This window comes from Talaromyces rugulosus, chromosome I (genome assembly GCF_013368755.1).
Source record: "Talaromyces rugulosus chromosome I, complete sequence".
NCBI classification, from domain to species: domain Eukaryota; kingdom Fungi; phylum Ascomycota; class Eurotiomycetes; order Eurotiales; family Trichocomaceae; genus Talaromyces; species Talaromyces rugulosus.
In genome coordinates, this window is record NC_049561.1 from 1,355,516 (window position 1) to 1,379,590 (window position 24,075).

At 50.6% G+C, this 24,075-nt stretch overlaps 7 protein-coding genes across 7 annotated transcripts; 4 read left to right on the forward strand and 3 right to left on the reverse strand.

Annotated features, from left to right (window-relative positions):
- Positions 1 to 157: 157 nt before the first annotated feature.
- On the forward strand, positions 158 to 2,837 carry TRUGW13939_00449 (uncharacterized protein; the record flags this gene model as incomplete). Its single annotated transcript, XM_035483657.1, has 4 exons — positions 158 to 449; positions 512 to 657; positions 711 to 1,254; positions 1,318 to 2,837. The coding sequence occupies 4 exons, from the start codon at positions 158 to 160 to the stop codon at positions 2,835 to 2,837; spliced, it is 2,502 nt and encodes an 833-aa protein (XP_035339550.1).
- A 540-nt stretch (positions 2,838 to 3,377) lies between these two features.
- TRUGW13939_00450 (uncharacterized protein) lies at positions 3,378 to 5,763 on the forward strand (the record flags this gene model as incomplete). The annotated part of the gene is made up of 8 exons (XM_035483658.1): positions 3,378 to 3,699; positions 3,779 to 4,118; positions 4,186 to 4,198; positions 4,252 to 4,287; positions 4,348 to 4,744; positions 4,796 to 4,903; positions 4,968 to 5,605; positions 5,662 to 5,763. The coding sequence occupies 8 exons, from the start codon at positions 3,378 to 3,380 to the stop codon at positions 5,761 to 5,763; spliced, it is 1,956 nt and encodes a 651-aa protein (XP_035339551.1).
- A 333-nt stretch (positions 5,764 to 6,096) lies between these two features.
- On the reverse strand, positions 6,097 to 6,607 carry TRUGW13939_00451 (uncharacterized protein; the record flags this gene model as incomplete). The annotated part of the gene is made up of 2 exons (XM_035483659.1): positions 6,097 to 6,468; positions 6,533 to 6,607. 2 exons carry the CDS (start codon positions 6,605 to 6,607, stop codon positions 6,097 to 6,099), a joined length of 447 nt encoding a protein of 148 aa, XP_035339552.1.
- Positions 6,608 to 7,265: 658 nt separating this feature from the next.
- On the reverse strand, positions 7,266 to 9,223 carry TRUGW13939_00452 (uncharacterized protein; the record flags this gene model as incomplete). The annotated part of the gene is made up of 3 exons (XM_035483660.1): positions 7,266 to 7,319; positions 7,372 to 8,663; positions 8,719 to 9,223. 3 exons carry the CDS (start codon positions 9,221 to 9,223, stop codon positions 7,266 to 7,268), a joined length of 1,851 nt encoding a protein of 616 aa, XP_035339553.1.
- Positions 9,224 to 10,300: 1,077 nt separating this feature from the next.
- Positions 10,301 to 13,661, forward strand: TRUGW13939_00453 (uncharacterized protein; the record flags this gene model as incomplete). The annotated part of the gene is made up of 4 exons (XM_035483661.1): positions 10,301 to 10,593; positions 10,649 to 11,714; positions 11,779 to 12,787; positions 12,841 to 13,661. The coding sequence occupies 4 exons, from the start codon at positions 10,301 to 10,303 to the stop codon at positions 13,659 to 13,661; spliced, it is 3,189 nt and encodes a 1,062-aa protein (XP_035339554.1).
- Positions 13,662 to 13,753: 92 nt separating this feature from the next.
- On the reverse strand, positions 13,754 to 16,000 carry TRUGW13939_00454 (uncharacterized protein; the record flags this gene model as incomplete). The annotated part of the gene is made up of 1 exon (XM_035483662.1): positions 13,754 to 16,000. One exon carries the CDS (start codon positions 15,998 to 16,000, stop codon positions 13,754 to 13,756), a length of 2,247 nt encoding a protein of 748 aa, XP_035339555.1.
- Positions 16,001 to 19,528: 3,528 nt separating this feature from the next.
- On the forward strand, positions 19,529 to 21,881 carry TRUGW13939_00455 (uncharacterized protein; the record flags this gene model as incomplete). The annotated part of the gene is made up of 2 exons (XM_035483663.1): positions 19,529 to 19,570; positions 19,638 to 21,881. 2 exons carry the CDS (start codon positions 19,529 to 19,531, stop codon positions 21,879 to 21,881), a joined length of 2,286 nt encoding a protein of 761 aa, XP_035339556.1.
- Positions 21,882 to 24,075: the final 2,194 nt, after the last annotated feature.

The following is a 24,075-nucleotide window of genomic DNA, read 5'->3' on the forward strand; positions in this document are numbered from 1 at the left end:
CTTTTCTTTTTACGTGGGGAGCCTTTTTCCGCGGCGTGCTGCCTGTGTTGAAACATATACGGCGGATTATAATTATATATATATATAGATCTAGATCGTGTCCCTCCAGCTCTTGTCCAGACATACAACAGATCAATCAATTGATCGGTCTTCGAAAATGCCTGGAGAAATAGCCACCAAAGTTGGCCATACACTGGCCAAAGTCCTCGGCATCAAGCTGCAATATCGCGACCCCCTTGGTACATCGGATCATCTCTCTCGCGGAGAATCGATTTTTTCCTCTGGCACTGCCGATACCTACGTTGAGCCGGAGCCCACCAGCGCCGAATGGCTCTATGAGCACGTTCCGAGCAGGCACGATGTTGTCGATTACTTGATCAGTCTCTTTCCCTTTCTCAGCTGGATCGGCCGCTACAACCTCCAGTGGTTTATTGGTGACCTGGTTGCCGGTGAGTTCTTGCGCCGATGTGGCTCCTCGATGATTCTCCGTCTTCTAACAACCGTGTGCTAGGCATCACTGTTGGCGCCGTCGTCGTTCCCCAGGGCATGGCCTACGCCAAGCTGGCTGACCTCCCCGTGGAGTACGGCTTGTATGCCTCGTTTATGGGCGTCTTGATCTACTGGTTTTTTGCCACGTCAAAGGATATCACCATCGGGGTAAGACGACCGAAAATCCCATACTCGTTCTGTCACTAACACATTTTACAAAGCCCGTGGCTGTCATGTCTACACTGACCGGAAACATTATCATCGAGGTGCAGGGTAGTCATCCGGAGTTCTCAAAGCCAGAAATTGCACAGGCATTGTCCATCATCGCTGGTGCCATTGTCACTTTCATCGGTCTCATTCGATGGGGGTTCATCGTCGATTTCATTCCCTTGACGGCCATTTCCGCTTTCATGACCGGCTCTGCCATCAACATTGCGAGTGGTCAGGTCAAGTCCTTGCTGGGCGAGTCGGCCGACTTTAGCACCCGAGGCGCTACCTACGAGATCATCATAAACACGCTGAAACACCTCCCTTCTGCCAAGGTGGACGCGGCCATGGGCCTAACCGCCCTTTTCATGCTGTATGGCATTCGATCCGCATGCAACTATGGCGCGAGAAGAAACCCGCAGAAGGCCAAGCTGTTTTTCTTTCTATCGACCCTGCGCACTGTTTTTGTCATTCTCTTTTACACCATGATTAGCGCTGCTGTCAACCTACATCGCCGTGATGACCCTGCGTTCAAGGTGCTGGGTCATGTGCCTAGAGGTATGAATCTATCCCAAAATTTGCCCTTGTCTAGAAACCCTAGCTCACCACTGTTCATCTCAGGTTTCCAGCATGCCGGTGTCCCAACGCTCACGAAGCCACTCATCGCTTCCTTTGCCACGAATTTGCCTTCGGCAGTCATTGTTCTCTTGATCGAGCACATTGCCATCTCCAAATCGTTTGGCCGCGTGAACAACTACGTGATCAATCCGTCTCAGGAAATGGTTGCTATTGGCGTCACGAATCTGCTCGGCCCTTTTGTTGGTGGATACCCTGCTACTGGTTCTTTCTCTCGCACAGCCATCAAATCCAAGGCTGGTGTGCGAACGCCTCTTGCCGGTCTTATCACTGCCATTGTCGTCCTGCTTGCCATCTACGCCCTGCCCGCTGTCTTCTTCTACATCCCGAGTTCCTCTCTGTCTGGTGTCATCATTCACGCCGTCGGTGACTTGATCACCCCTCCCAATACCGTCTATCAATTTTGGCTAGTGTCGCCCTTTGACGTCATCATTTTCTTTGCTGGCGTCTTGGTCACCGTTTTCTCCTCGATTGAGAACGGAGTCTACACTACCATCTGTGTCTCGGCGGCCTTGCTCCTCTGGCGTATCGTCAAGGCGCGCGGCGATTTCCTGGGCAAGGTCCGGGTGCATTCTGTGCTCGGCGACCACTTGTTGGATAGCAACGGCAAATACGGGCCAGTCGGACAGCTACCAGCCCAGGCTTCGCTTGGCAGCAACGATCCCGACAATACCTTCCGCAATGTCTATCTACCTGTGCGCCGCCAGGATGGCTCTAACCCGCAGATCTCGGTCGAGCACCCTTATCCTGGTGTGTTCATCTATCGCTTCTCCGAAGGCTTCGTGTACCCCAACGCGAATCACGAAACCGACTACCTAGTGTCCAGCATCTTCAAGGAGACCCGCCGCACCAACCTCGAGTCTTACCCAACCTTGGGTGATCGACCATGGAACAATCCCGGTCCTCGACGAGGGCATGTGGAAGAAGATCGCTCCCAACTGCCCTGCCTCCGCGCCGTTGTCCTGGACTTTTCTTCGGTCAACAACGTGGACGTCACCTCGGTACAGAATCTGATCGATATACGCAACCAACTGGACCACTATGCCTCGCCCGATCCCGTTCAGTGGCACTTTGCCTATGTCAATAACCGATGGACCAAACGAGCCCTTGCATCTGCGGGCTTCGGCTATCCGTCGGTCGGATCAGAAGAATCCTCTGTCAAGCGATGGAAGCCGATTTTCAGTGTCGCCGAGCTTGGCGGTATTGACTCGGCCGCTGCGGTGGCTGAGCGCGAGCGCCTAGAGAAGCTCAAGACAATTGACCCCGAACACGGCGAGCCTACACAGACTGAGCAAGAGCAGAATCACCCTGAAAACAGCAGCAACGACAGCATCAACTACCAGAGCCAACTCAAGACCAGCACAGCGTACGAAAACGGCCGCAAAATCGCGCTTGTCTCTGGAATCAACCTGCCGCTTTTCCATGTCGATATCACCAGTGCGTTGCAAAGTGCGATTGCCAACGCGAAGCAATACGAAACTCACCAGAAGCTCGTTGATGCTTGATCCTTTTTTGTTCAACTTTGTTTTTCTTTTCTAATCTTCAATTCTTAGCCCCAGAGGCAATAATTTGGTTCATGAGATCTTGGTTGTCAGCATACCCGCGGGAATCCCCGCATGCATTGAGCTGTTCTAGATAATCAGTAGTAGTTTTGGATAACATCAAATCAACTATGTGAAACTTCCAATATTATTCGAGAGTATTAATGGTAACAGTGCAACTCAGCCCCAGAATAATACGAGAATCTAGCCAATCAGCAGATACCGCAGAGCTCGCCCATTCGGGTTAGATTGCGCTAAACTGTATCTGGTAGTATTTTGAGAAGGCCCATCCGTGTACATAGCCCTAATTCGCTGTGCCAGCTGAGGGATGATGATTTATCTGCTCTTTTTCTTTCTTTATTTCCCCTTGTTCTAGGCTGAAATGTTTTTTTTATACGAGTATATAAGAGTGCTGGATGTCCATAGCCTTTGGATAATCGCCATTACATATTCACTATTACAATTTTTTCCCACCAGTTGATTTTGTATGTTTGTTTATACAAAATGTTGATTTCCGGTTATAAATTTCTCAAAAAAAAATATGACTTGAAATACAAGCGTATCTCTGTTCAAGAGACAGCCGAAACATCATGTCCTCATCGACAACAAGCATCTGCCACATCCCCAGAAACTGCCGATTCCGCCGCCAAAGAGACCGTCGTCGTCGCCAATGCCAACGAGATTTGCCCAATATGCAAGCAGGAGGAACACGACGCCACCGTCTACCGATGGAAGCTGATCGGTGGCCTGTTGCTGCCATATACCCTAGCCTCGTTGGATTTGACTATTGTGGCGTCTTCGTTGCCGTTTATTGCCTCGTATTTCGGTGCGCCCTTTAACTCCGCCCCTAACTCCTCTTGTGTGTGTGAGAGAGGCTTATTACTGACAAAAAAAAAATTTACTAGATAAATTCGACCAGCTCAACTGGATCGTCACTGCATATACCTTGACCTCAACCGCGTTCATACCGACATTCGGCCAAATAGCGGATATCTTTGGGCGGCATGCGGCTCTGCAGCTGTCCATGGGCTTTATGCTCGTTGGTAGTACGCTGGCTGCGGCCGCGCAGTCCTGGGGTATGCTGCTTCTAGGCCGTGCTCTGCAGGGTACAAGTGCTGCGGGGATCATGAGTATTATCATGATTGTGCTTGCGGATAAGGTTTCGCTGAAGGAGAATGCGAAGAATAGTACTATTTTTACAATGGTGTCTAGCATTGGTTATTCGGTGGGGCCGGTTATTGGAGGGTAAGTGTTTTTTTTTTCTCTTCTCTCTTTCTTTTCTGGAAAGTCTTCATACTGATGGTGAATATAGTTACTTGACAAATGTGAGATGGTGCTCGTTGATAGATGGTCCAGTTCAATTACTCACAAAAATCAGGCTAATTGGAGATATGTGTTTGTCGTCTCCATTCCGGTAAGCGCTGCTCGTTTTTTTATTTTATTTTACTCGTACTAGCTACTGACAGTCTCTAAGATCGCCTTTCTTTCGCACTTCACCATCTACTTCCTCCTCTACAAGGAACTCTTACCGGGTACGCATTTTCGCAAGGGATCCAGATGGTCATCCATCCTACCGGGTCTAGCCACCTTGGATATTGGCGGAACACTGCTATTCATTTTCGGCGTGGGTCTCATCATCCTCGGCACCGCTTGGGGCGGGTCGACTTACCCTTGGGCATCGGCCCAGGTGTTGGCACCTATCGTCGTTGGAAGCATTTGTTTCGCATCCTTTTTTGCGTACGAGTACCTGCTTGAGCCAGGTCAACTGCTGGCTAGGGCTTTTCCGCGGCAGGTACCTATGATACCCTACAGTCTGTTTTCGAGACTGGATACGTTGCTCATTGCCATCCTTGATTTTGCGAGTGGTGCTGGTGAGTTTTCTTTCTTTTCGGTCTCAAGCAATCTATTCTGATAGCTTCCAGCCATGTATGCCGTTTTCTACTACATCGGGGTATACTTTACCCTAGTTGAAGCCTACCCATCATCCAAAGCGGGTGTACAACTGCTATACTACATCCCAGGCCTTGGAGGTAAGCATCTTTCAACCCCACCAAACCTAGGCTCATAACAAGGGAAACCTAAACTTTGTATTAGTTGGCGTATATATGGCCATTTTAATGTGCAACGTCTGGCCCGCGCAGACGTTTTTGCCTTTAACCCTGGGCACAATCGAAGAAACCATTGGCCTCGCCATGCTCGCCTGGGCCATTTCAACCCGCAACACGAGCCTTGTAAATGGTATGATGGTCCTCGCCGGAGCGGGCACGGGCTCTCGCTTCATGCCCTCGAGTCTGCACATTGCTGGGGTCTGGCCCGAGAAGATTGCGCCGGCCATGTCGCTGATGAGGTTTGCGCAGCCGTTTGGAGGGACCCTTGCACTGACTATTATGGGTGCCGTGTTTAATAACAAGTGGTCTGGCAGCTCAGCCCTGTCTAACAGCAGCAGCAGTGCTGCTTCTTCTTTTGATCCTCATAGTACGGATAGCCTGGATAGCGTCTCGGCGCTGCCGCAGAACGTGCAAGATATTGTGCGCAACGTTGGGAAAGACGCTATTATGTGGGCTTTTATCGCTATCCTTCCAATTCTGGGAATAAGTCTGGTGACTGGCTTGTTTCTGGGGAATGTCTGGATTAAACCCAGCAAGGAGAGTAAAAAGGACGCAGAGAATGGCGAGCGTGAAGCTGGTACGAGTGAGGTTATCTACGTGCCGTATCTGTATGCACTGTTCAAGGTGAGCTTTTTGTCTCTGATTTTTCCCCCTTCTGTCATACTAACTTCTTTCCTTAGGGAAATGTTAATTCATTCAAACGTCTTTCAAAGCCACTGTCCGAGCAGGAGAAGATGCAGCAAGCTGGAGAGCAGAGAGATGTCGAGCTGCGTGGACTGTAGGATGGTTTTCTTTTTTTTGTGTAGTTAGGAGTTACTTATATCTATGTTTTATTAATTTGTATTTGGCTTTTATAATATATAAAAACAAGCATGTTGTACACGAATAAATCTGGGACTAGAAAATATGAAAATATCAGAAGGTATTGTATGACCATATTCAAATATCAAGCAATTCCTACCAGTCATTAGACGGGATATAGAACGTACCTATCAATAACTCGCTAAAACAGATATCCTTTGTTAAAAAATCATGATTTATTATTCCCACACACATGTACTTTTGAAAGACTCTGCACCTCTATACAAAATCCTCCTCCTTAAAAAAAAACCCCCCTACCTCAACACACCTCCTACACCAGCCCATCCCAAAACAAACCCACTCAAAGCCTCCGACATGACCCCACCACCCAGCAAAACATCTCTCCAGGCACCCTTTCTCTCAATTGATTTCCCCTTTCCTTTCCCGTTCCCTTTTCCTCCAATTTTCCCTGTCGCATCAATCCCTTCAACCTCGCCACCGCTTGAACCTGGAAAAAATGCACCGGCTGTAGAACCCGATGGTTTAATAACAAGAACTTGAACGAGTGCAGAAACGAGCAAAGTGCCGAGGAAGTAAAACGCAAAGCCGTATGCGGATTGGAGTCCGAGAATGCCGGCGGAGATGCCGAGGAGGAAGGATGTTAGGGAGCGGAGCTGGGAGAGGACCTTTTATGAGATCATTAGCATAAATAGTTCATACAGTGGAAGCCGGTTTAAAGGATAGGCTTACTCGGGCGTTGTGTTGGACAGACTCGGGGACAAGAGGGTGGATGAGAAGCGAGAGCTCTTGTTGTGTTGGCGGCATTGTGCTGAATTCCCTTTTTGGGTTGTCCCTTTGCGATAAAGTGTTCGAGCAATCACTGAAAAGAGATCCCGGTTCAGATTGGGGGCATTAACGTAATAGTTGCTCAAGAGTCAGGACGTGAGGTTATCGCGGAGCTGTCGATTGTCTAAGCAAGTCTCGTGTGGAGCGCCAAGATCCTACCCGCCAATCACCGTCAATTTACGTTACTATGGTCTTGAGTAACTACGCACAATGTAGTTAATTCTTAAGTATTAGTTCGTCCTATCTACGTAATAACTAACCAAACAAACATATCACACGGCATCAAAATTACATGTGGTTCATATTGCGATCAAATGATCATACCCCGAGCGATCTCATGTACCTCCAGTACCCCCCAGATCTCGAATCGAAACGCGGCCGGCCTCGTAGAAGTCGTCTTATATCATCAAGTACAGGCAATTCAAAATAGATACATATCAATGTGTCTGGCTCATGGAACGCGGGAAAAAAAAAAGGATATGACAGGGACTTCATGGCGGTCCCGATTTGCAAATGTGGGATTATGCATTTCCAAAAAAAAATTAACGCGCGCAAGAGGCATTTTTCTCATGGCTTTTAGTGTAAAAACTTAGATATCGTTTCCAAGTGCGAAAATAAACACTTTGATGCCGGTTCACTAAGAAATTTCAAGCTTGCCTTCGGCCCTGGCTTCTTTGACTTGTTCAAAAACCTAACCATATTGTCAGTAAGGGGAGTCTAACTTCAATTCAGATTCATCTCACCTTGAGCATCTTGTTCCGAGCACCAAGAGCGTTGACTCCGCGGTCCTCTAGACCCTTGTCATCTAGTTCAACCAAGTCACTCCACTTCAGATCTTTCAGATTGTCCGTGTACTTGTGAAGCCTCAGGGATCGTAGCCAAGCAGGGATATCCTTGAGTAGAGTCGGGTCGGTTGGGTCCTCAGGGGGCTTGGAGCTACCGCGTCGCCCACGGGGCGAGCGCCCACGCTGTACCTCCGAGTGGTCGGAGAGATAGCCTTCATGGGATCCGACCCCAAATTGACTCATACCAAGGTTGCCTAGGCCGTTACCCAAAAGACCGCTAGTAGGGTCATACGCTGCCAAGAACCCGTTGTTCTGTGGCGCTGTGAATCCGACTTGGCCAAGAGGCCCTTGCAACGTGATACCTGGAGAGTTGGGGCGGGAACGACCAGCCGATAGTGCAGCTTGCTGTTGGGCCTGGAGCGCGGCAATTTGCTGTGCATTCAAGACCTGGCCGGCATCGTTGACCATGACTAAATTAGCACCAGGGATGCTAGGTCCAAGACCAGGAGACAAATGGCCAGCATTCGAATTCTTTCCATGTCCATCGTTGGACCGGGCACGACGATACTTGCGAGCATCATCCAGTGCAATACGATTGTTCACCGTGGACAGAGCAGCCAGTTTCATTGCAGTGGCGTTGGCCACCATATCGGCTTGGGCCCCCCCTGACTGCTGTGTGTTAAAAGTAGGTGCCATAGGGGTGTTGGTCATTGAAGCCCAGCTGGAGTTGCCAAGATTGTATGGCGACAAAAGTGGGGGTTCGTGGTGAGATGTCTCTGGGGCAGTAATGGTCGTGTTTTGTACATTTCCGGGGCGTGGAGAACGGAGAGGCTGACTGAATTGACCCATAGGCGCCTGTTGAGGCTGGCCGGAGGATGACTTTGGCCGAGCGATGGGCGGCTGTGGCTCCGGAGCACGCTGTGCCCACGGAGACGATGGTGGCTGATTCAGAGAGTTCTTGGAGTCGGGGGCAGAGATAGTTGGGGCAACAAGAGAGGATCGGTCACCGCCGAAAACAGCGCTGTTCCGGTTCGAAGTGGGAGCATTACCAGTCTGTTGGGTAAATTCGGCCTTTTTCTTGGCGATGGCCGCCGCTGCGTCAGGAAACATGGCATTGATGGTAGACGGGTCGAGGGCAGAGTTTCGTTTAGCGCCGGGCGATGGGGGAGGACGCCCGATAGAGTTACGCGAGCCTTCCATGGTCAATTTGGACATGGCATCGCTCAAGCGGTTGGACATTGGATCTAACTCTGTCAGGGCTGAGCAAAACCATGGCATTACGGTAATATTAAGTTGAAAACTTACCTTTCTCCCCGAAGTTTGCCGGGGAAAGTACCCCCGACATCGGGTGACTTTTTGCCATCTGCTGCAAGACTTGAATGAAGAAGCGAATCTGGACCTGTGTGGTCTGCTGGAGGAGCGCATACAATGCGGCAGTGCGTTCTGCCTCACTCAGCACGCGGAACCACTGCTCGATAGCACTCAGTTCGTCTTTGAAGTCCTGGTCGAGGGTGGCTGCAGCCATCTCCTCCAGAGTTGTCTCATACTGATCAATATCAGCGATCCACTGCTGGGCGGCCTGGTCCAGAGCATCATCCATGTTGCCTTGACCTTGCGGTTGCTGGTTGAAAAAGACCTCGGACGACGGACGGATATTCCGGGAAGAAAGAGGGCTCGGAAAGCCGGACATGTCGGCAGAAGCCCGCAGCTGATGAGAACCTCCCAAGTTGCGAGCTGACGACGGGGGTCGCAAAGTCGACTTGGAAGCCTCTGGCGTGCTGTTCCTGTTGCCGATGATATGGCTGGCCATCTTGATAAACGGGATACGGCGGTGTGCGTAGGCGATTCGGAGTCAAAAACCTAGAGCAGAAAAAAAAAAAGTAAATTAAATAGGATACCGAGAAAATCCTGCAGTGCCTGCTGACTTCACGGTTTCTGATGAGATGGTATTAGGTCGATGGTGGTTGAGCTGAGACAGTCTCCAAATGCCGCGTCTCACTTTTTCTCTTTTTTTTTTCCTTCCTTTTTTTTCTTTTTTTAAGCTTTCCCGGTTTTTTCGTTGGGCGGTGGGAAACGCTTCAGGTAAACACGACGACGACTGTCCCTTGGGCACAGACACGTAGAATGCAAGTGTGTGGCGTGTGAGTACAGGCCAGACCAGCGGCTGCACAAATTATTTGGCGGCACGAGGGGAAACCGGGACAGGCAGTCCGAGGTCGAGGCACGGGGCAGTCAGCGACGAAGCGATCGGAGCCGGGCGAGCGAGCGCGTGTGTCAAACACACTAGGGGAGGCGAACAATAGAAGAGGCCAAAAAGAGAGAAAAGAAACAGATAAAGGCAGCGAAACAGGGGGGAGGAGAGAGGAAGAGGGAGACGACGGAGGAGGAGGATTGCAGAAAAGAAAGAGCAGGGAGCAGGGCCGAGACGCGGAGGGGAAGGAGCAGCAAAGAGAACTAGCGACGCTTAGGGGGTCTCGACCTCCAGTCGCTTTATCGCTGGTGCTTATTTTTGCTGATTGGGCTGGGGAAGCGATGCCCGTGGGCGCCAGTTCTCTCAGGCAGCCAAGGCAGTAATCACGGGGCCTGGGCCCGCTGGGTTTAACTAGCTGCAATCGGCGCTAGTCCCGCCTTCTTTTTCAAGCGCTCTTGCATACGCCGTGCACTGTCGATAATGCGCTTCTTTTGAGCTGTTGCATCTCTGTGGCGTGTCTGACGTATGCGCAGCTGGTATCTGACCACTCTGCGCTGGCCATGAGAGTCCGTTGGATGCCCGTTTAGAGACTTCCATGTGAAGCTATCCAGCATTGTGGCATGCGATACCGGCAGGCTAGACAACCACCCTGTTTATCGATTGATATTTATCAATTAATTGCGACCTTGCGGAGCCATGGAGCACCACGAATACTCGGACGACGTTCCGATGGAGAACGTGCAATATCAATGGTCCGGAGAGCCGAGTCTGGCCGGGCAGCCGCAAGATATAGACATGGCCATTGACCCCCGACTGTACGGTGATGCCTTTATGCCATGGGGCCCAGAGTCTTCCCAACATGCTCCCGGTAATGGGAGTGTGCCTTCCCTCCTAGCCAACCACCAACCCCCATTCCAAGAGCAGTTCGACTTGAGCGAACCCTCCACCACCTCTGAAAATGAGGGCATTTGGAGCGAGGAAGAAGCAAAGTGAGTGCGGAATAGTGCTGTCCTTGAATATGAGTGGATGCTGACCCCCTATTAGTTATGCCCAAGAGGATGATAAAGATGATTCGGATGCTGCTTATACCGAATCCGAGGCAGCTCAAGATGAAAATGACGACACTGCAGCCGAGCCCCCACGGCGAAAACGGCGACGTGGAGGCCACGGAGCGTTTAGAGGTCGCTTTGGAGCCAGAGGAGGCAAAGGAATCAAGAGAGGTCCTCGTCGGCCTCTGGAACCCAGTCCAGAGTTCAAACTACTCCATTCCCAGGCTACCGACGCTTTCATTGACGGAGACTATGAGAAAGCCACCGATCTTGTTCAACACGCCATTCTCATTAACCCAGAAATGTTCGCCGCCCACTCACTACTTTCTGAGATCTTTTTGGCTCGGGGACAGCAAGATAAGGCGGTGAACGCTCTCTTCAGTGGCGCCCATACGCGACCAAGAGACCCTGACGTTTGGTTCAACGTGGCAGAGTTAATTCGAGATAGAGCCGGCGAAGATCCACATAAGGCCTTGACGGATAGGATCTATTGCTACAGCCGAGTGATTGAGATTGACCCAAAGAATTATCCTGCTCGTTTCCACAGAGCCGCTGCGTACCGAGAGCTTGGCTACAATGGCAGGGCGGCTACGGAATATGAACGCATTCTCAAAGAACTTCCACATAACATTCGAGCCCTTCGGCATCTGGCTGAAACGTATATTGACATGCAAGATGTTCAGAGAGCCATCGATTACTACATGGACAGTATCAAATATTACATGTCTCTTGACACAGAAGACAGCCTGAAGTTCTCGTGGTCAGACCTGAATATTTTTGTTGAGTTACTCGCTTACGAAAGGCAGTATGAATTGGGCCTACGTCTTCTAACTTCAGCCTCGCGCTGGCTTCTTGGTCGAAACGAGGACAAAATTTGGGACGATTTGGATGATGATCGGGAGTGGGACGTTTCTCATTCTCCTCGTCGTATCAAAACAGACGGCTTTATACCTGGAATGTTTCCTGAAAACTCGTATGGCATAGGTCTCCCGATGGAACTGCGTATGAAATTGGGAATCTTTCGTTTGAAGCTCGGAGACCGCCACTTGAACGAAGCCTTGGTAATCACTATTCTTTTATTTATTTATTTTAAAAAAGAAAAAAATAGCGTCTAATACTTTTTAGGGACATTTCGAATGGCTGGCGCCTGATGATCAATCCGATGATTCAAAAGTACACGACTACGGAGATCTCTTCCGGGAAGCAGCAGATGCTCTGAAGGATGCAGGGTTGTTCGACCAGGCCTTACGATTCTACGAACCGTTGCAGTTCACAGAAGAATATGCTGACATCGGCTTTTTCTTGGCAATTGGCGATTGTGCTTTCGCTTGTGGGAAAAACCAGGAAGCTGCGAGTTATTATATGACCGTAGTTGAAAACGATAGCACCCATTTGCAAGCCAGAGTGAATCTTGCAAAACTATACGAAGAGCTTGGCGATAAAGAGAGGGCTCTCTATTTTGTCAACCAAGCTGTCTTGTTGGGACGAGAGGAAGCTGGAGGTCGCCGCCGAACGCGGAGAAGAGATCCCCGTATTGCGAACTTGGCCAGAGAATTCCAGGGTACTAATGACCTCCATGTACCCAATGTCGCCCCGAGGCTCTCGAATGTTTTAGCCCAAAGTGATGTCTCGGCTCCGGACACAGACCGCCCAGGCCATGTGCAGTATCTGTACTCAAAAATGAACGAACTACGTCCGGCAATGCGGGGAGGGGACGAGAACGCTACGGAGGACTGGCTTGATATTGCGGATGCACTGCTTCGTGACTTCCGGTCGAATCGTTCTTTCTATCCATTGCAAAAGAACACGGCCTTTTTGGGTTACGCGAGAGAGGCACAAAAGAAGGGTGGCAAAAAGAAGGAGGATCTTGTCATGGATGAGATGCAGGAAATGGCAGGACGTCTGCAAGAGTCTTTAAGCAACATTCCCGAAGAAAGAATCCAGGCAACTGTTCCGACTGATTATTATGGTATCTCGTTTGCAGATTGGTTAGAGATATTTCTTGAATACGCCTTTGTGGTGTCGGGGCAGGGGGACAGCGAAGAGGCGTACAACGTCTTGGCCGCAGCAGCAGATGCCAGTATCTGGTACCACTCCAAGGACAAAACGCGCCATATTCATATTTGCTGGATCAGTGAGTTGATTTCCTACTGTTCATGACCAATCTTACTAACTATTGTTTCCCAGCGTGCGCGTTGCGGCTGCAAGACGAGGAAACCTTGGTTAGTGAAGCAAGATGGTTCTCTAGGGAATATCAATTCACGACAGATACATATCGATTGTTCTCTTTGCTCAGTCGAGTCAGCGGCAATCCGCAAAAGTCGCTGTTCCATGCGTCTCCAAACATGAAATTCATGCTCCGGCAGGTCAAGGCCATGGACTATTCGATACCGGGCAGCGTGATGCGCAAGACAAAGTCACGAGAAGCAGCCTATCAAGAAAAGGCTTCTTTGACCACGCGCAATGAGCATGGCGAGCTCATCAAGGCCGAAAGCATGGACGTCGCCTTGCTCGTTCTCTACGGACACATTCTCTACTCGGGAAACAGTTTTCTCCCCGCGCTCAACTACTATTTCCGGGCACACGCTCTGGACAAAAACAACCCAAGTATTTTGCTATCTATCGGTCTCTGCTATATACACCACGCGGTCAAACGACAATCCGAGAATCGACACTACATGATCTTCCAAGGCCTATCATTCATGACCCTCTATCGCGAGAGCCGCGAAAAGGAAGGTTCCTTGTTGGTAGAGCTCCAGGAGGTCGAAGTCAATTTTGGACGTCTATACCACTCCTTGGGCCTCCTGCACCAGGCGACAATCGCGTACGAGCGTGCTCTGGAAATGGGTGAGCAGATACAGGCCGAAGCAGCCGGTCGCAAAGCCGCGGGTGAATCGTTTGTCGAGGATTTCTCGACCGAAGCAGCAGTCGCTTTGCAGAATATTTATGCGCTTAGCGGGGATACCCTCGGCGCCAGGGAAGTTACAGAGAAATACCTCGTCGTGTAATTTACATAATTTATGAAGCAAAAATAAATAAATTATATGTAGGGTATTTCATAAACTCGTAAAACTACATTTCTATGTTTTCAAAGACCTTGTCATAGTTTCTCTTGTTTCCGACTGGAATTACTTCCCTCGTCGCTTTCCTCGCCATAGACATCTGGATCGTCAAAAAAGACTGCAGACTGACGTCTCATTTCCTCCATGACACTGTTTCGTCTATAATCCTCGTCACCATTTTGCTTCCTTGATGAATTTGGTAAGTCGAGGTACGAGGACGACGAAAAGCCGCCGTCGTCGGTGTCTGAGAAATTGTCGATCGGGAGTTCGGATATATAATTGATATTGTTGTTGATATTATGACCCAAACTCTCACGCAGCAGAAGCGTGTGCGCACTGTCAGGCTTGTGTTTTGTATCGCCATCATCATGGCGCCGCGAAAGCAACGGCGAATAGTCGCGGGTGCCCGTGGGCGAATGGCGAAGCAGGCCCTGCATAATCAGATTCTCAATCTTCATTCTGTTTTGAATAAATTGTAGTTTTGGGAACGTGCTCTGCTGGCCTGTGTGCAGCATGCGTGCCAGTCTCTCTGGCGATGGGTCCGAAAGGATGTTCCAGAAATCCGACGTGACTGATTTGGGCCAGATGGTGATTGTGCCGCTGAAATGCTGGAGCCAGATTTGGCTCCAGTCTTGACCCAAGGGTCGCGGTAGGAGTTCGAGGTGTCGAAGGACGCGGAGCCATTTGTTCAGGTCTAGTTTGATGTATTGCTCGACGGCGGAACCCAGAAACCCGCCTCGCCAGCCTCGGCCTTTACGATGCGTGACGGGGCGGCCGACGGAACCGCGTGAGCTGAAGAAGAAGAGGTTGACGTGCGGGTTGACCTGGGAGACGATAGTGAAGTTGACGTTGAAGTGGAGATTGAGCGCCTTGATCGGGATGTCAGTCCGTAGGCTACCGTCCTTCCACTTGTGACCAAACGAGTACGGCGATATGGTGCCATCTCGGTTTTTCTTCATCAAAACGACTGGGTTGAGAATTCCCGGCACTGCTGCAGATGCTATGACGGCACTCCAGATTACACAGTCTGGAGATGTCAGGTAGTTGGCCAGGATGGTGGGTGAATAGGGGTCGGAAGGCACGCAGGATACATTGAGAATTCGCCCGGTACGCTCAAACGCTTCTCGAAAGGTCATCGAACCCCTGGTGAACCAGCTGCACTGACGGGCCCAGTCAAGGGTATCAAAGCGAGCGCCAGTTCGCCACCAGCGCTTCACCCAGCCCGGAAATTCCTCGTGACATGCTCTAATGCGGTGTGCCAGGGCCGGAACAAGGAGTTGTCGTAATTCCTCGTCGGTTCGTGTTGCAACCAAGCCTGCTACCAAGGCGCCTCCAGAAGTTCCGGTGATGATCTCTGGGAGAACTCCGTTGTCTAGTAGAGCCCGCACAACGCCAAAATGATAGTATGCAAAAGTCGCTCCACCAGACAGACAAAGCGCAGTCCGGCCAAAGTTCGTATCGAGATGTCTGAAATGTCGGTACTTGTCTTCCTTGGCCAGTTGTCTCGTGTTGAGGACGAATTCTAATGAATTATGGACTTCGTCGACGTATTCTTGCACCAAATGTTTTGTTCCCGAGTAGGCTTCGCTATAGAGCCTTGGGTTCTCCACACCGACAAAATTGTTTTTGACGCAGGCCTCCAAAAGTGCACAAAGGTCTTCGATAGAAGAGGGGCCATTCGTGACGGCCGACTCTGCTTCACCCTGTGCTTTTTCTCTCAGTTGTCTCAGTTGCGAGACAACATTCCTCACCGTGGGGTAGTCATAATAGGCGTATTCGTCTTTTTCCTTCCATTTTTCATTGCCCAGGTGATAATCCAACGAACGTGCCGCTTTGGTCCACTCTTCGTAATTGGTGGTGACATGCAGAGCTCGACGTAGCTTCTCACGGCGCCCAGTCCACGTAACGAAGTGTTCATACAAATGGATATACAGCCGCGTCACGACATAAGTCAAGCTGAGGACAAAAAGCCATCCAAACACGATGACAAGGAATGGGTATTTCAAAACAGTATACAAGACACCCTCACGCGTTTCGTCGGTTGTTCGCTGAGGTCTAGTCTTCTGGCGTCGCCGAAAGGGTCTTCGCACGCGCTGGCGAATGGGACGCCAGTCATTAAGGGCAACCAGCGATTCGGCGTCTGGGGTATTGAGGGCCTTTTCGAACTGGTGCAGCTCCTCTGTTGTGAGGAACTCGGTCTCGTAGTCAGGTAGGCAAGCTGGGTCATTGGGGTTGGGGTTGGGGTCGGGTGGCTGCTTCTTGAGCGAACGGTCGGGGGAGCTCATTGTTGGAGAGCTCTAGGGACATCTTATAATGCGCACATGTGTAGCCAGGCTGCAGTCGAGAAGACTGGAGGTGAAAATAAGGACCAGAGGGTATCAGGTTTTAGCTAGAGCTGGTCTAGAAGGGCGATGACGGTTGCTAAATCGAGCAACGACGTCACCCCGGCCGTGATGCCCAGCCACATTGGGTGGGTACCCGCCACACCTCCACCGGCCCACTGCCCCTCCTCGTGTGGCTGGGCTGTATCTTTTTTTCTATCTCTCTACTATCTCTACTATATACATAGATTAATAGCATTTGAAAGGGTTGTGCACAATAATTACTTACATGTTGACCATGTTAACACGTTTATGTATGTATCTGTAGAATGCAGCCCACAAACGTAATACAGTATTAAAGTACAAAAAGAATATATTTTGGGTGGATACACAAACAGTAACCACGTGACAAATTACCATATTCATAGAATAGTAAATGCTATATACTGCACAAGTGGCATATCCAATGAATAGATTTCTCCTGTTTACATAGAACTGCGAATGTCTCACTTTCCATGTTCCATCGTCACGTTTCGAGAGCCATGGTTCAATGTTGGGGGCAGCGGCGTGATAGGTTAGACCCCACATATGTATGGTACCAGTACTAATTACTATAGATAGATAGATACTGGCTCAAATGCACTGGATATATTGTTATTGCCAAAGGAAAACACGAAGAAGAAAAAAAGCGCCAATTTTTTTTCTTTTCCAAAAGTGGTCAAGGTGGCAACAAAGCTACGTCAGAAGGCTTGTCACGATTTAATGTCGGCATGTATATCATGCATGGTGGTGTTGATCAGTTAGCCACCAAAGGACAAAATGACGCATCCCTGCGCATAGGCTTGGCACGCACAGGAAGCGTTATACTTTTTTTTTAAAAAAAAAATGGATACATTCGATGGAGTGAATAGCGGAAGAGGACACAAGAGAGCCACGCATATGGGAATTCATCATTCATGCGAGTGATAAGATCAATTGATACTAGATACTAGATAGCGAGAGGTATAATAGCGGGTATCAGCGGGCGAGGGGGCCGCCGATCCAAGAATTGCGGGAAATGGTGCGGTGCGAGAATCCTTCGGGCAAAGTTGTGGCATCATTCTACATGCTATTTGCTAGTTAATGAAGCATCTGCTACTCGGTTCTATTTAAACACGAGGAGTGAGTCGGATCTTCATGACCCCACGCGGATGATTGGATTGATACAAAGTTCCCCCGCTCGCTGCGATAAGAACGATTCGACGCTCTCTCCGGGCCACAAGGTTCATCTCACCGCCAGTTGGAGGAGCATACAGGAGAGGCGGCAAGGATGAAGGCATCATCCATGTTCTCGAGAAGACACCAACAGAAACAACCAATCATGCTTGTATAGAGAAAGCGAAGAAAAAATTTTCTTTCTCTCCTTCCTCATGTGAGTTGCTGCATGCACATAACTGGATGGGCCTTTTATTGCAGCGCAGTGCCGATCGGCGCAAGCAGGTGGTGTAGATCATGCATCATTGGTATGGGCGGGAGGGGTCATCCTGCGAGATAACGCTCAGTTGACGAGGAATTTGGAAAACATGGTTTGAGCAGAATGATAATAATCTAGAGGCGAGACTGCGATGATGGTCTAATCAATTGGATCTCAGATTTCTGGCGATAGCAGAACCACAAAAAATCACAACGCCCTTTTAATTTCTTTCAAGCCGATGTTGTTGTATAGTTGCATGGAAGTACGTCTTGACGCACTGCAAGGACGAGCTGAGACACGGCGACCATGGTTCGCCCGTTTCATATACAGCGGCCACTCAGACGCCAGAGCAGAAGCCGCCAGGGAACGCGGCCAAAGTCAATCAATGCATCAGATGCCCTCGCGCAGAGCCAACCGGAGTTGTTGCAGGCGCTGGGGGGGGGGGGGGGGGGGATCCGCTGCATGACAGGCGAATGAGGCATGCCGAGGGTGCCGTGCCCGTGATTCGCCTGTGCCGGGTTAGTTTGTCGTATTGAGTTAACTAGCCTGACTTAGTGTCAGTTAGTGAGCATGCCATTGTTAGCGCTCGCCAGTAAGGACTAGCAGCAGCAGGTTAGTCATGTTAGTGGTCAGTGGCCACCGTCACACGGCAGATGGGGCCTGTTAGGTCGAGTTGAAGCGCCCCAGTCAGCATCATCGTCGATGGTGACAGGATCACGATGCGAGCGCCTGCGACTACTGGGTAGCCTGATGTTACTCCGGCTGCTTAGTTTGGCAAACGAGGACGACGAGTACGTATACTCGATAGCCATGGATTCGACAGAACCGATAGCCATGGACGAGGCAATTTGGCTGAGACGGTGTGGCTGGCGTACCGCTGGGAGGGAGATGAGCCAGGGACGGACTCGACCATATCCCAAAATATTAAATAAAAGTGTAAAAGTGTAAACAAACAACCGAAATCGCAGTCGTTGCGATTGCAGAAGAGGGGCGCGAGCGTAGCTGAAAGGGTTTTCGGGTCGGCCGGTTAGCGCGATGGAGCCGCTTATCAACAACCACGGCGATATGATGATATGGATAATGGAGGACAGACGGATTATTGCCGCGTGAGAAGACGCAAAAAACCCAGATTCATGTGTGCGTGGCGACGCACAGCGTGATGTGCTGGGTGGCTGGCGCAGGCTCAATTCCATGACACTATTGCGGACGCAGAGGGAAAGAGCGGCAGCGCCCAGCGCTTTAGGTGCAGCTCGCTAGGGCTAGCGCGGCGCTAGGCCGAGGAGGGGGTCAGTGGTCAGTGGTCACCCTGGTGGGGGAGGCCGTGCTTGCTTGCTATGCGCTGCTGCATTATCAGCTCAGAAATAAAATAATAATAAAACACCATCGCCGTCCTCTACCACTAGTCCTGCACCACTCCTTGCGCCCCTGCATTTTGCACATTTATATCGCTCTTCCTGCCGCCTGTTTATAATATTGTTTCTGTTGCTGTTGCTGTCTGCTTTTGTGTCCTGTGCTCTCGTCGCCTCTCGCTCGGCCCCGTGATCGCTCCTGCCTCCAGGAGAACAAGAACAGGAGAAACAACCCGGACGGAGATCTGTCAAAACACACACACACGAGACGACGAGCCCAGATTCAACATCGTCTGTTCTTTTATCATCTGTCTTCGTGGCTGTCCTGACTTACTCGACAATCCTCACTCGCACTGTCTGAGCACCGCGCGGCAGTCCGGTCTCGTGGCCCTCGTAAGCAGCCTCCTGTTGCCTCGCCCTGATATCATGCCCTTGGAGAAAACCGGTCATTGCGCCTCGTGCGATGACTGCTCTCTTGACTCATCTCGCCGATAACACCAGCCCTCAGCTGAAACTAACCTTGGTTCTCTCTTTTTTCCCTATAGATTCCCCCCCCTTCGTCGACATACCCATCTGGCTGGACCAGCAAAATGTCGACTGCAGTCAACCATCTGTCCTCTCGTTCGTGAGCGCTCGCCTCAGCGCACTCTCTTCTTTGCATCTGTCTGCCTGATCAGAGACACGGCCACAATGGAAAAACTAAACTCGGAAGATGGCCAGCTTTTCATCAAGGTGCGCTCTTTCTATCTCCATTGTTTATTATCTGTCTATCGCCCACTCACTGACTCTCTGCCTACAGAACCTTGCCAGTTTCGTGCGCACTCATGAGAAGGCGTTGGCCAACGCCCTGCAACTGAGACGCCAGTCTGCACCCTCGGCTGGCTATGCCTCTACTTCGTCTACACTTGCTGCGGCTCTGTCTTTTGGCGCCCTCAAATTCACCTCGCATAATGTTAAGCCCGCTAAGCTCACCCTAACCCCACACCACCTCTTCTACCTGCTCTCGCAGTTTGAGGAGCTCTCTATTCCTGTCGGCTCCATGAACGTCCGCCTGCAGAACATCCACAATGACTCATCTTCGGCCTATGTCTCGTTTCTCAACCAGCCGCGTCGCTCCCGTGGTGATCGCGACTCCATTCATTCCGTCTCTAGTGTTCGCAGCGTCATGTCCGGCATGGGCTCCCTGTGGTCTTCCTTTGGCATCGGCTCCAAGGATGCTTCCAAATCCGAAAAGGCCAAGGCCGCTTTGGACACTGACCTCAAATACCTGTATTCTGCCTTTACTAAAATCCCATGCCTGCGTCTGGCCCCTGACCACCGAGCCCGTCTCATCCGAGGATACGAGGAATTCCCGTTGGACACTGCCGTCCCGCTCCACGCCTTCAAGAACTTGAGTGCTCTAGAAATCATCGATATCGACTATCGATCTTTCTACGGATGGGACCGACTCTCCGAGCAGCTACGCACTTTGACCTTGAAACGAGCTCATCTCGAAGACCCGGCTGATCTTTTGACCAAGGTTGTTCTGGACGACATTGACAAGCGCCGACGACGACCCTCCAGGTCACAGGCTTCCCCGGTGCTCGGAGGAAGTGGACCACAGCCAGTGTGCAAGCATGAACCCAGGGTTCCAAGTTCCGCGCCGGGATCGCCCGCGCCTGATTCAAGCCTCGGTTCCAGTACCAGTCCCAAAGCCGTGCCAATGATTCGAGGAGCTTCCGACGGAGAACGTGGACACCGACGCGCTGGAAGCTACTCACCTACGCGACCCCCGACGGCAAGACAGACCCGTCATTCTCGTGCCTACTCAGTCAACAAGCTGGGGCGATCTGGCTCTGGAAGTTCTCAAAACTCGAGCGAGGTATCCCTACCTGCCAATCGCAGCTCATCCAATCTGTTGACCGGAGTGCTGCCCGCCACTAAGTGGCGATTTCTCCGGCATCTAGGACTAGCTGATAACTCGTTAACAAGCATATCCGCAAACAGCTTCACTCCAGTAGCCAACACCCTTCATTCCTTGGACTTGTCGTCGAACCTGTTCACTCAGGTTCCCGAGAGTCTCGCGTCGCTGGTCGCCCTGCGAGCGCTCAACTTGTCCAACTGCATGATCGACTCGTTGCGATCGATTGCAAAGAACCCACTGCCAGCCATCACTGCTCTGAATCTTCGAGGAAACCGCTTGTCATCCCTTGCCGGGATCGAACGGCTCCTCTCCCTTGAACGCCTGGATCTGCGAGACAACGACTTGACCGACCCCACCGAACTCGCCCGACTGACTGGTCTCCCTGAGATACGAGAGATCTGGATATCGGGAAATCCTTTTACTAAAACCCACAGCGGACACCGAGTTACCATTTTCAATCTGTTCCGCAGCACGCCCGGATACGCCGAAGACATCATCATTGATGCCTCGGGCCCAGGATATAGCGAGCGCAAGCAGTTGGTTGAACGTGCTGCTGAGCGTGAGTCTGCGCCTGTTATTCGCTCTGTTGAGCCTGAATTGGAGAGGACGGTAAGCCGAGCGCCGGCTCCAACTCCATCCATCAAGCAGGTCGACCGAGTGGAAGGGTCAGAGCGGCGAAAAAAAAACTCCCGCCGGCGGATCGTTGATGCCTCCGGCGAACCATCTATAACTGGAAATGGTGTTGATCCTTTTCAGAGCAATATAATAACCGGGACGCCGTTCACAGATCCCTTTACAGAAGCTAGTGACAAAGCTTCTAAGAAACCAAACGCGATAGCAAGCGTTGAGCCGGTGAAGAAGGCCGCTGTTCCCCTTCCTCACAAAGACAAGCCGTTGCCTGTCATTCCCGACCTTGACTGGCATGCCACAGGCGATGCCTACCGTCAAAAGCTAGAAGCCCTCCGACAAGATGTTGGCAGCAGCAGTGCCTGGCTCGGTGTCCTGAGCGATGAGACTTGGCGACAGCCAACTGTTTCAGTGCCTCGCACCGGAACGGGTTTCGATACACCCATGATGCGACCTACCGCTATGAATAGGCCTGGGAGCCAAATGATTATGAGCGGGCAGACTTTGAGTTGATATCCACAGTCGCCTGATGATTACCTTTCCATTCTACGGGGATCGTGCATTTGATACCTCGGATCTTTTTCCCCACCCAAAAAAAGAATATACCCTTTTTTCGATTGTATAAATTTGGTGCATATTACGGCGTTTTTATGATTTGTTTGATTTTGACTCGGGCGGGTATGTTTTGATGATTTAGTGTTTTTCTCTCTTCCGGTTTTTTTCAAGAACTCGCAACTCTGACGCTGTTGTTTTCACGGTATTTTCTTTCTGGGGGTGTTCTCTTTTATATATCTTTGCTGTTGTTGTTGTTGTTCTAGACCGCTTGTATGACGGTAGGCAGCGTGTGTTGTTTGTTTACAGTTCCGCGTGTCTTTGTTCTGCCTTTTTATGGTTCTGTTTTGGCTGTCTGTTTTTTTTTCCCTTCTCTTCTCAGTATACCTTTTTTTGACGACTACACCGATTGATGTTAATTGCAACAAGACATGAGGCACGGTGATGATTTTCTAGCGCACATTTGATCTTGCCACTAGGATTAGTATAGATACCAGAACATGATTACTAGTCGGTTCATTTATTTTTTTTTTTTATTTTTTCCCTTTGGCAACTAGGCATGTAACTAGACCGGCCAGGCTGGGCGAGACCGCGATGCCACAGCGGCTACCGGGCGAATCAAGTCGGGCAGATCACCTTTGGGCTATTATTATTACTGATTCCTGGTTTATGCCTAAGCCGTAGGGCCTATTCCCTGCAGCTGCGCTTTCGACCTGTAATAGTTATCCACCCTTTTTGGCTGGAATTGTGGGTTATGCGACCTGATTTGCTTTGCCAGAGCGCGGAGGGGGGTGTGCTGACGGCGATCTCAGTTGATGAGTGAATACACCATGACATCAAACCGTGGCCTACAGTAACTCAATGTCAGGCTGTAGCATTCTAGGCTGATGCGATCGTCTGTGGCATTACTTCTTGGGCGAGGATGTCAGCGACTAATTGAGTTGCGCGGATAGAAAGTTGAGGAGATGGGATAGAAGCCAATATAAATATGAATAAAAGTGAAAATGAAAATAAAATTAAACTCTCTGATGTTATTATTATCCTTGATAAGAAGCGCCAAAAAAAAAAAAAAAAAAAAAAAAAAGGATGGCCAGACCCCAAACAAGCTGTGGTTGACAAGAAGCAGAAGCCGCCCGTCTCAGCCACGCTGCCTGCTCCGTCCACTCCACTCCCGCCGTCGCCCTTCGCTTTCTCTCAACCAGCTTTTCCTCCCCTCTCTCTCCCCTCCGCCCTTCTTCTCTCTTGTCTGCCCTGTGCCCTCACATCCCAAAACTCACCCAAAAGTAAGGTCCAGTTCAGCCATCTCTGAGATTGCTTCGTTCTCGATTGCTCTGTCCGCCCTGTACAGTCCTCGCCTGCGACTTTGACACAGATACCACCACGCCGTCGTCTTACGATCGCGCGTTCGCACAAGCCCGCCCTTGATCAGACTCCAGGAACTGCTTCCATCCCCGCCACCGTGACTTGACTGCGCTTCTTGCTTCAGTCTGCTTGCTTATCGAGCATCACCAAGCATCCATCTTATCTTTTTCGCCCTCTTCACACGCGTTATCGCTCCCGCCCTGCGAATCCGCCCGCTGCGACAAAACTCTTCGGCGCCGCTGTTCCACACACTCACCCCAAAACACACACACGAGAGTCTCACCGACCCCCGGATTCTCCCTTTCTGTGCTGTGTAATATCACCACCCTTTGCTCCGTCCTCGCCCATAGGTTGTCCCTCTGTCGGCCTTTTTTGAATTGTCTCAGAAAACGTGGTCGTCTTGGCCGGGTGGCCGACACACCATATCCAGCGCTTCTTTGCTCGCCCATCCCCGGAGCTTTTTTTGTTCTTCTATCATTTTCTCTGTCCTGTGAGTCCGATCTCTGCTTCACCCCATCCCTACCTGGATCGTCCTTTTTCTGCATTGAAAACGCGTTCGATGGCAATCTTCCCTGTGATTGCAAAAATTTTCACCGTTTCCTGGCAATGACCGATCGAATAATCATGCGACCCTCTTTGCTAACGCGTTCGTCTCGGCGGCTCCTCAAGAATAGATAAGGCCCATTGTCTCGTAATCGACAAGTGACAGTCCTCGGGGAGAATCAATCTCGCCTTTCCCTTTCTTTTCCTTTTCTTCCCCTCCCTTCCGGCCACCTAACTCTCGCTTTCGCGC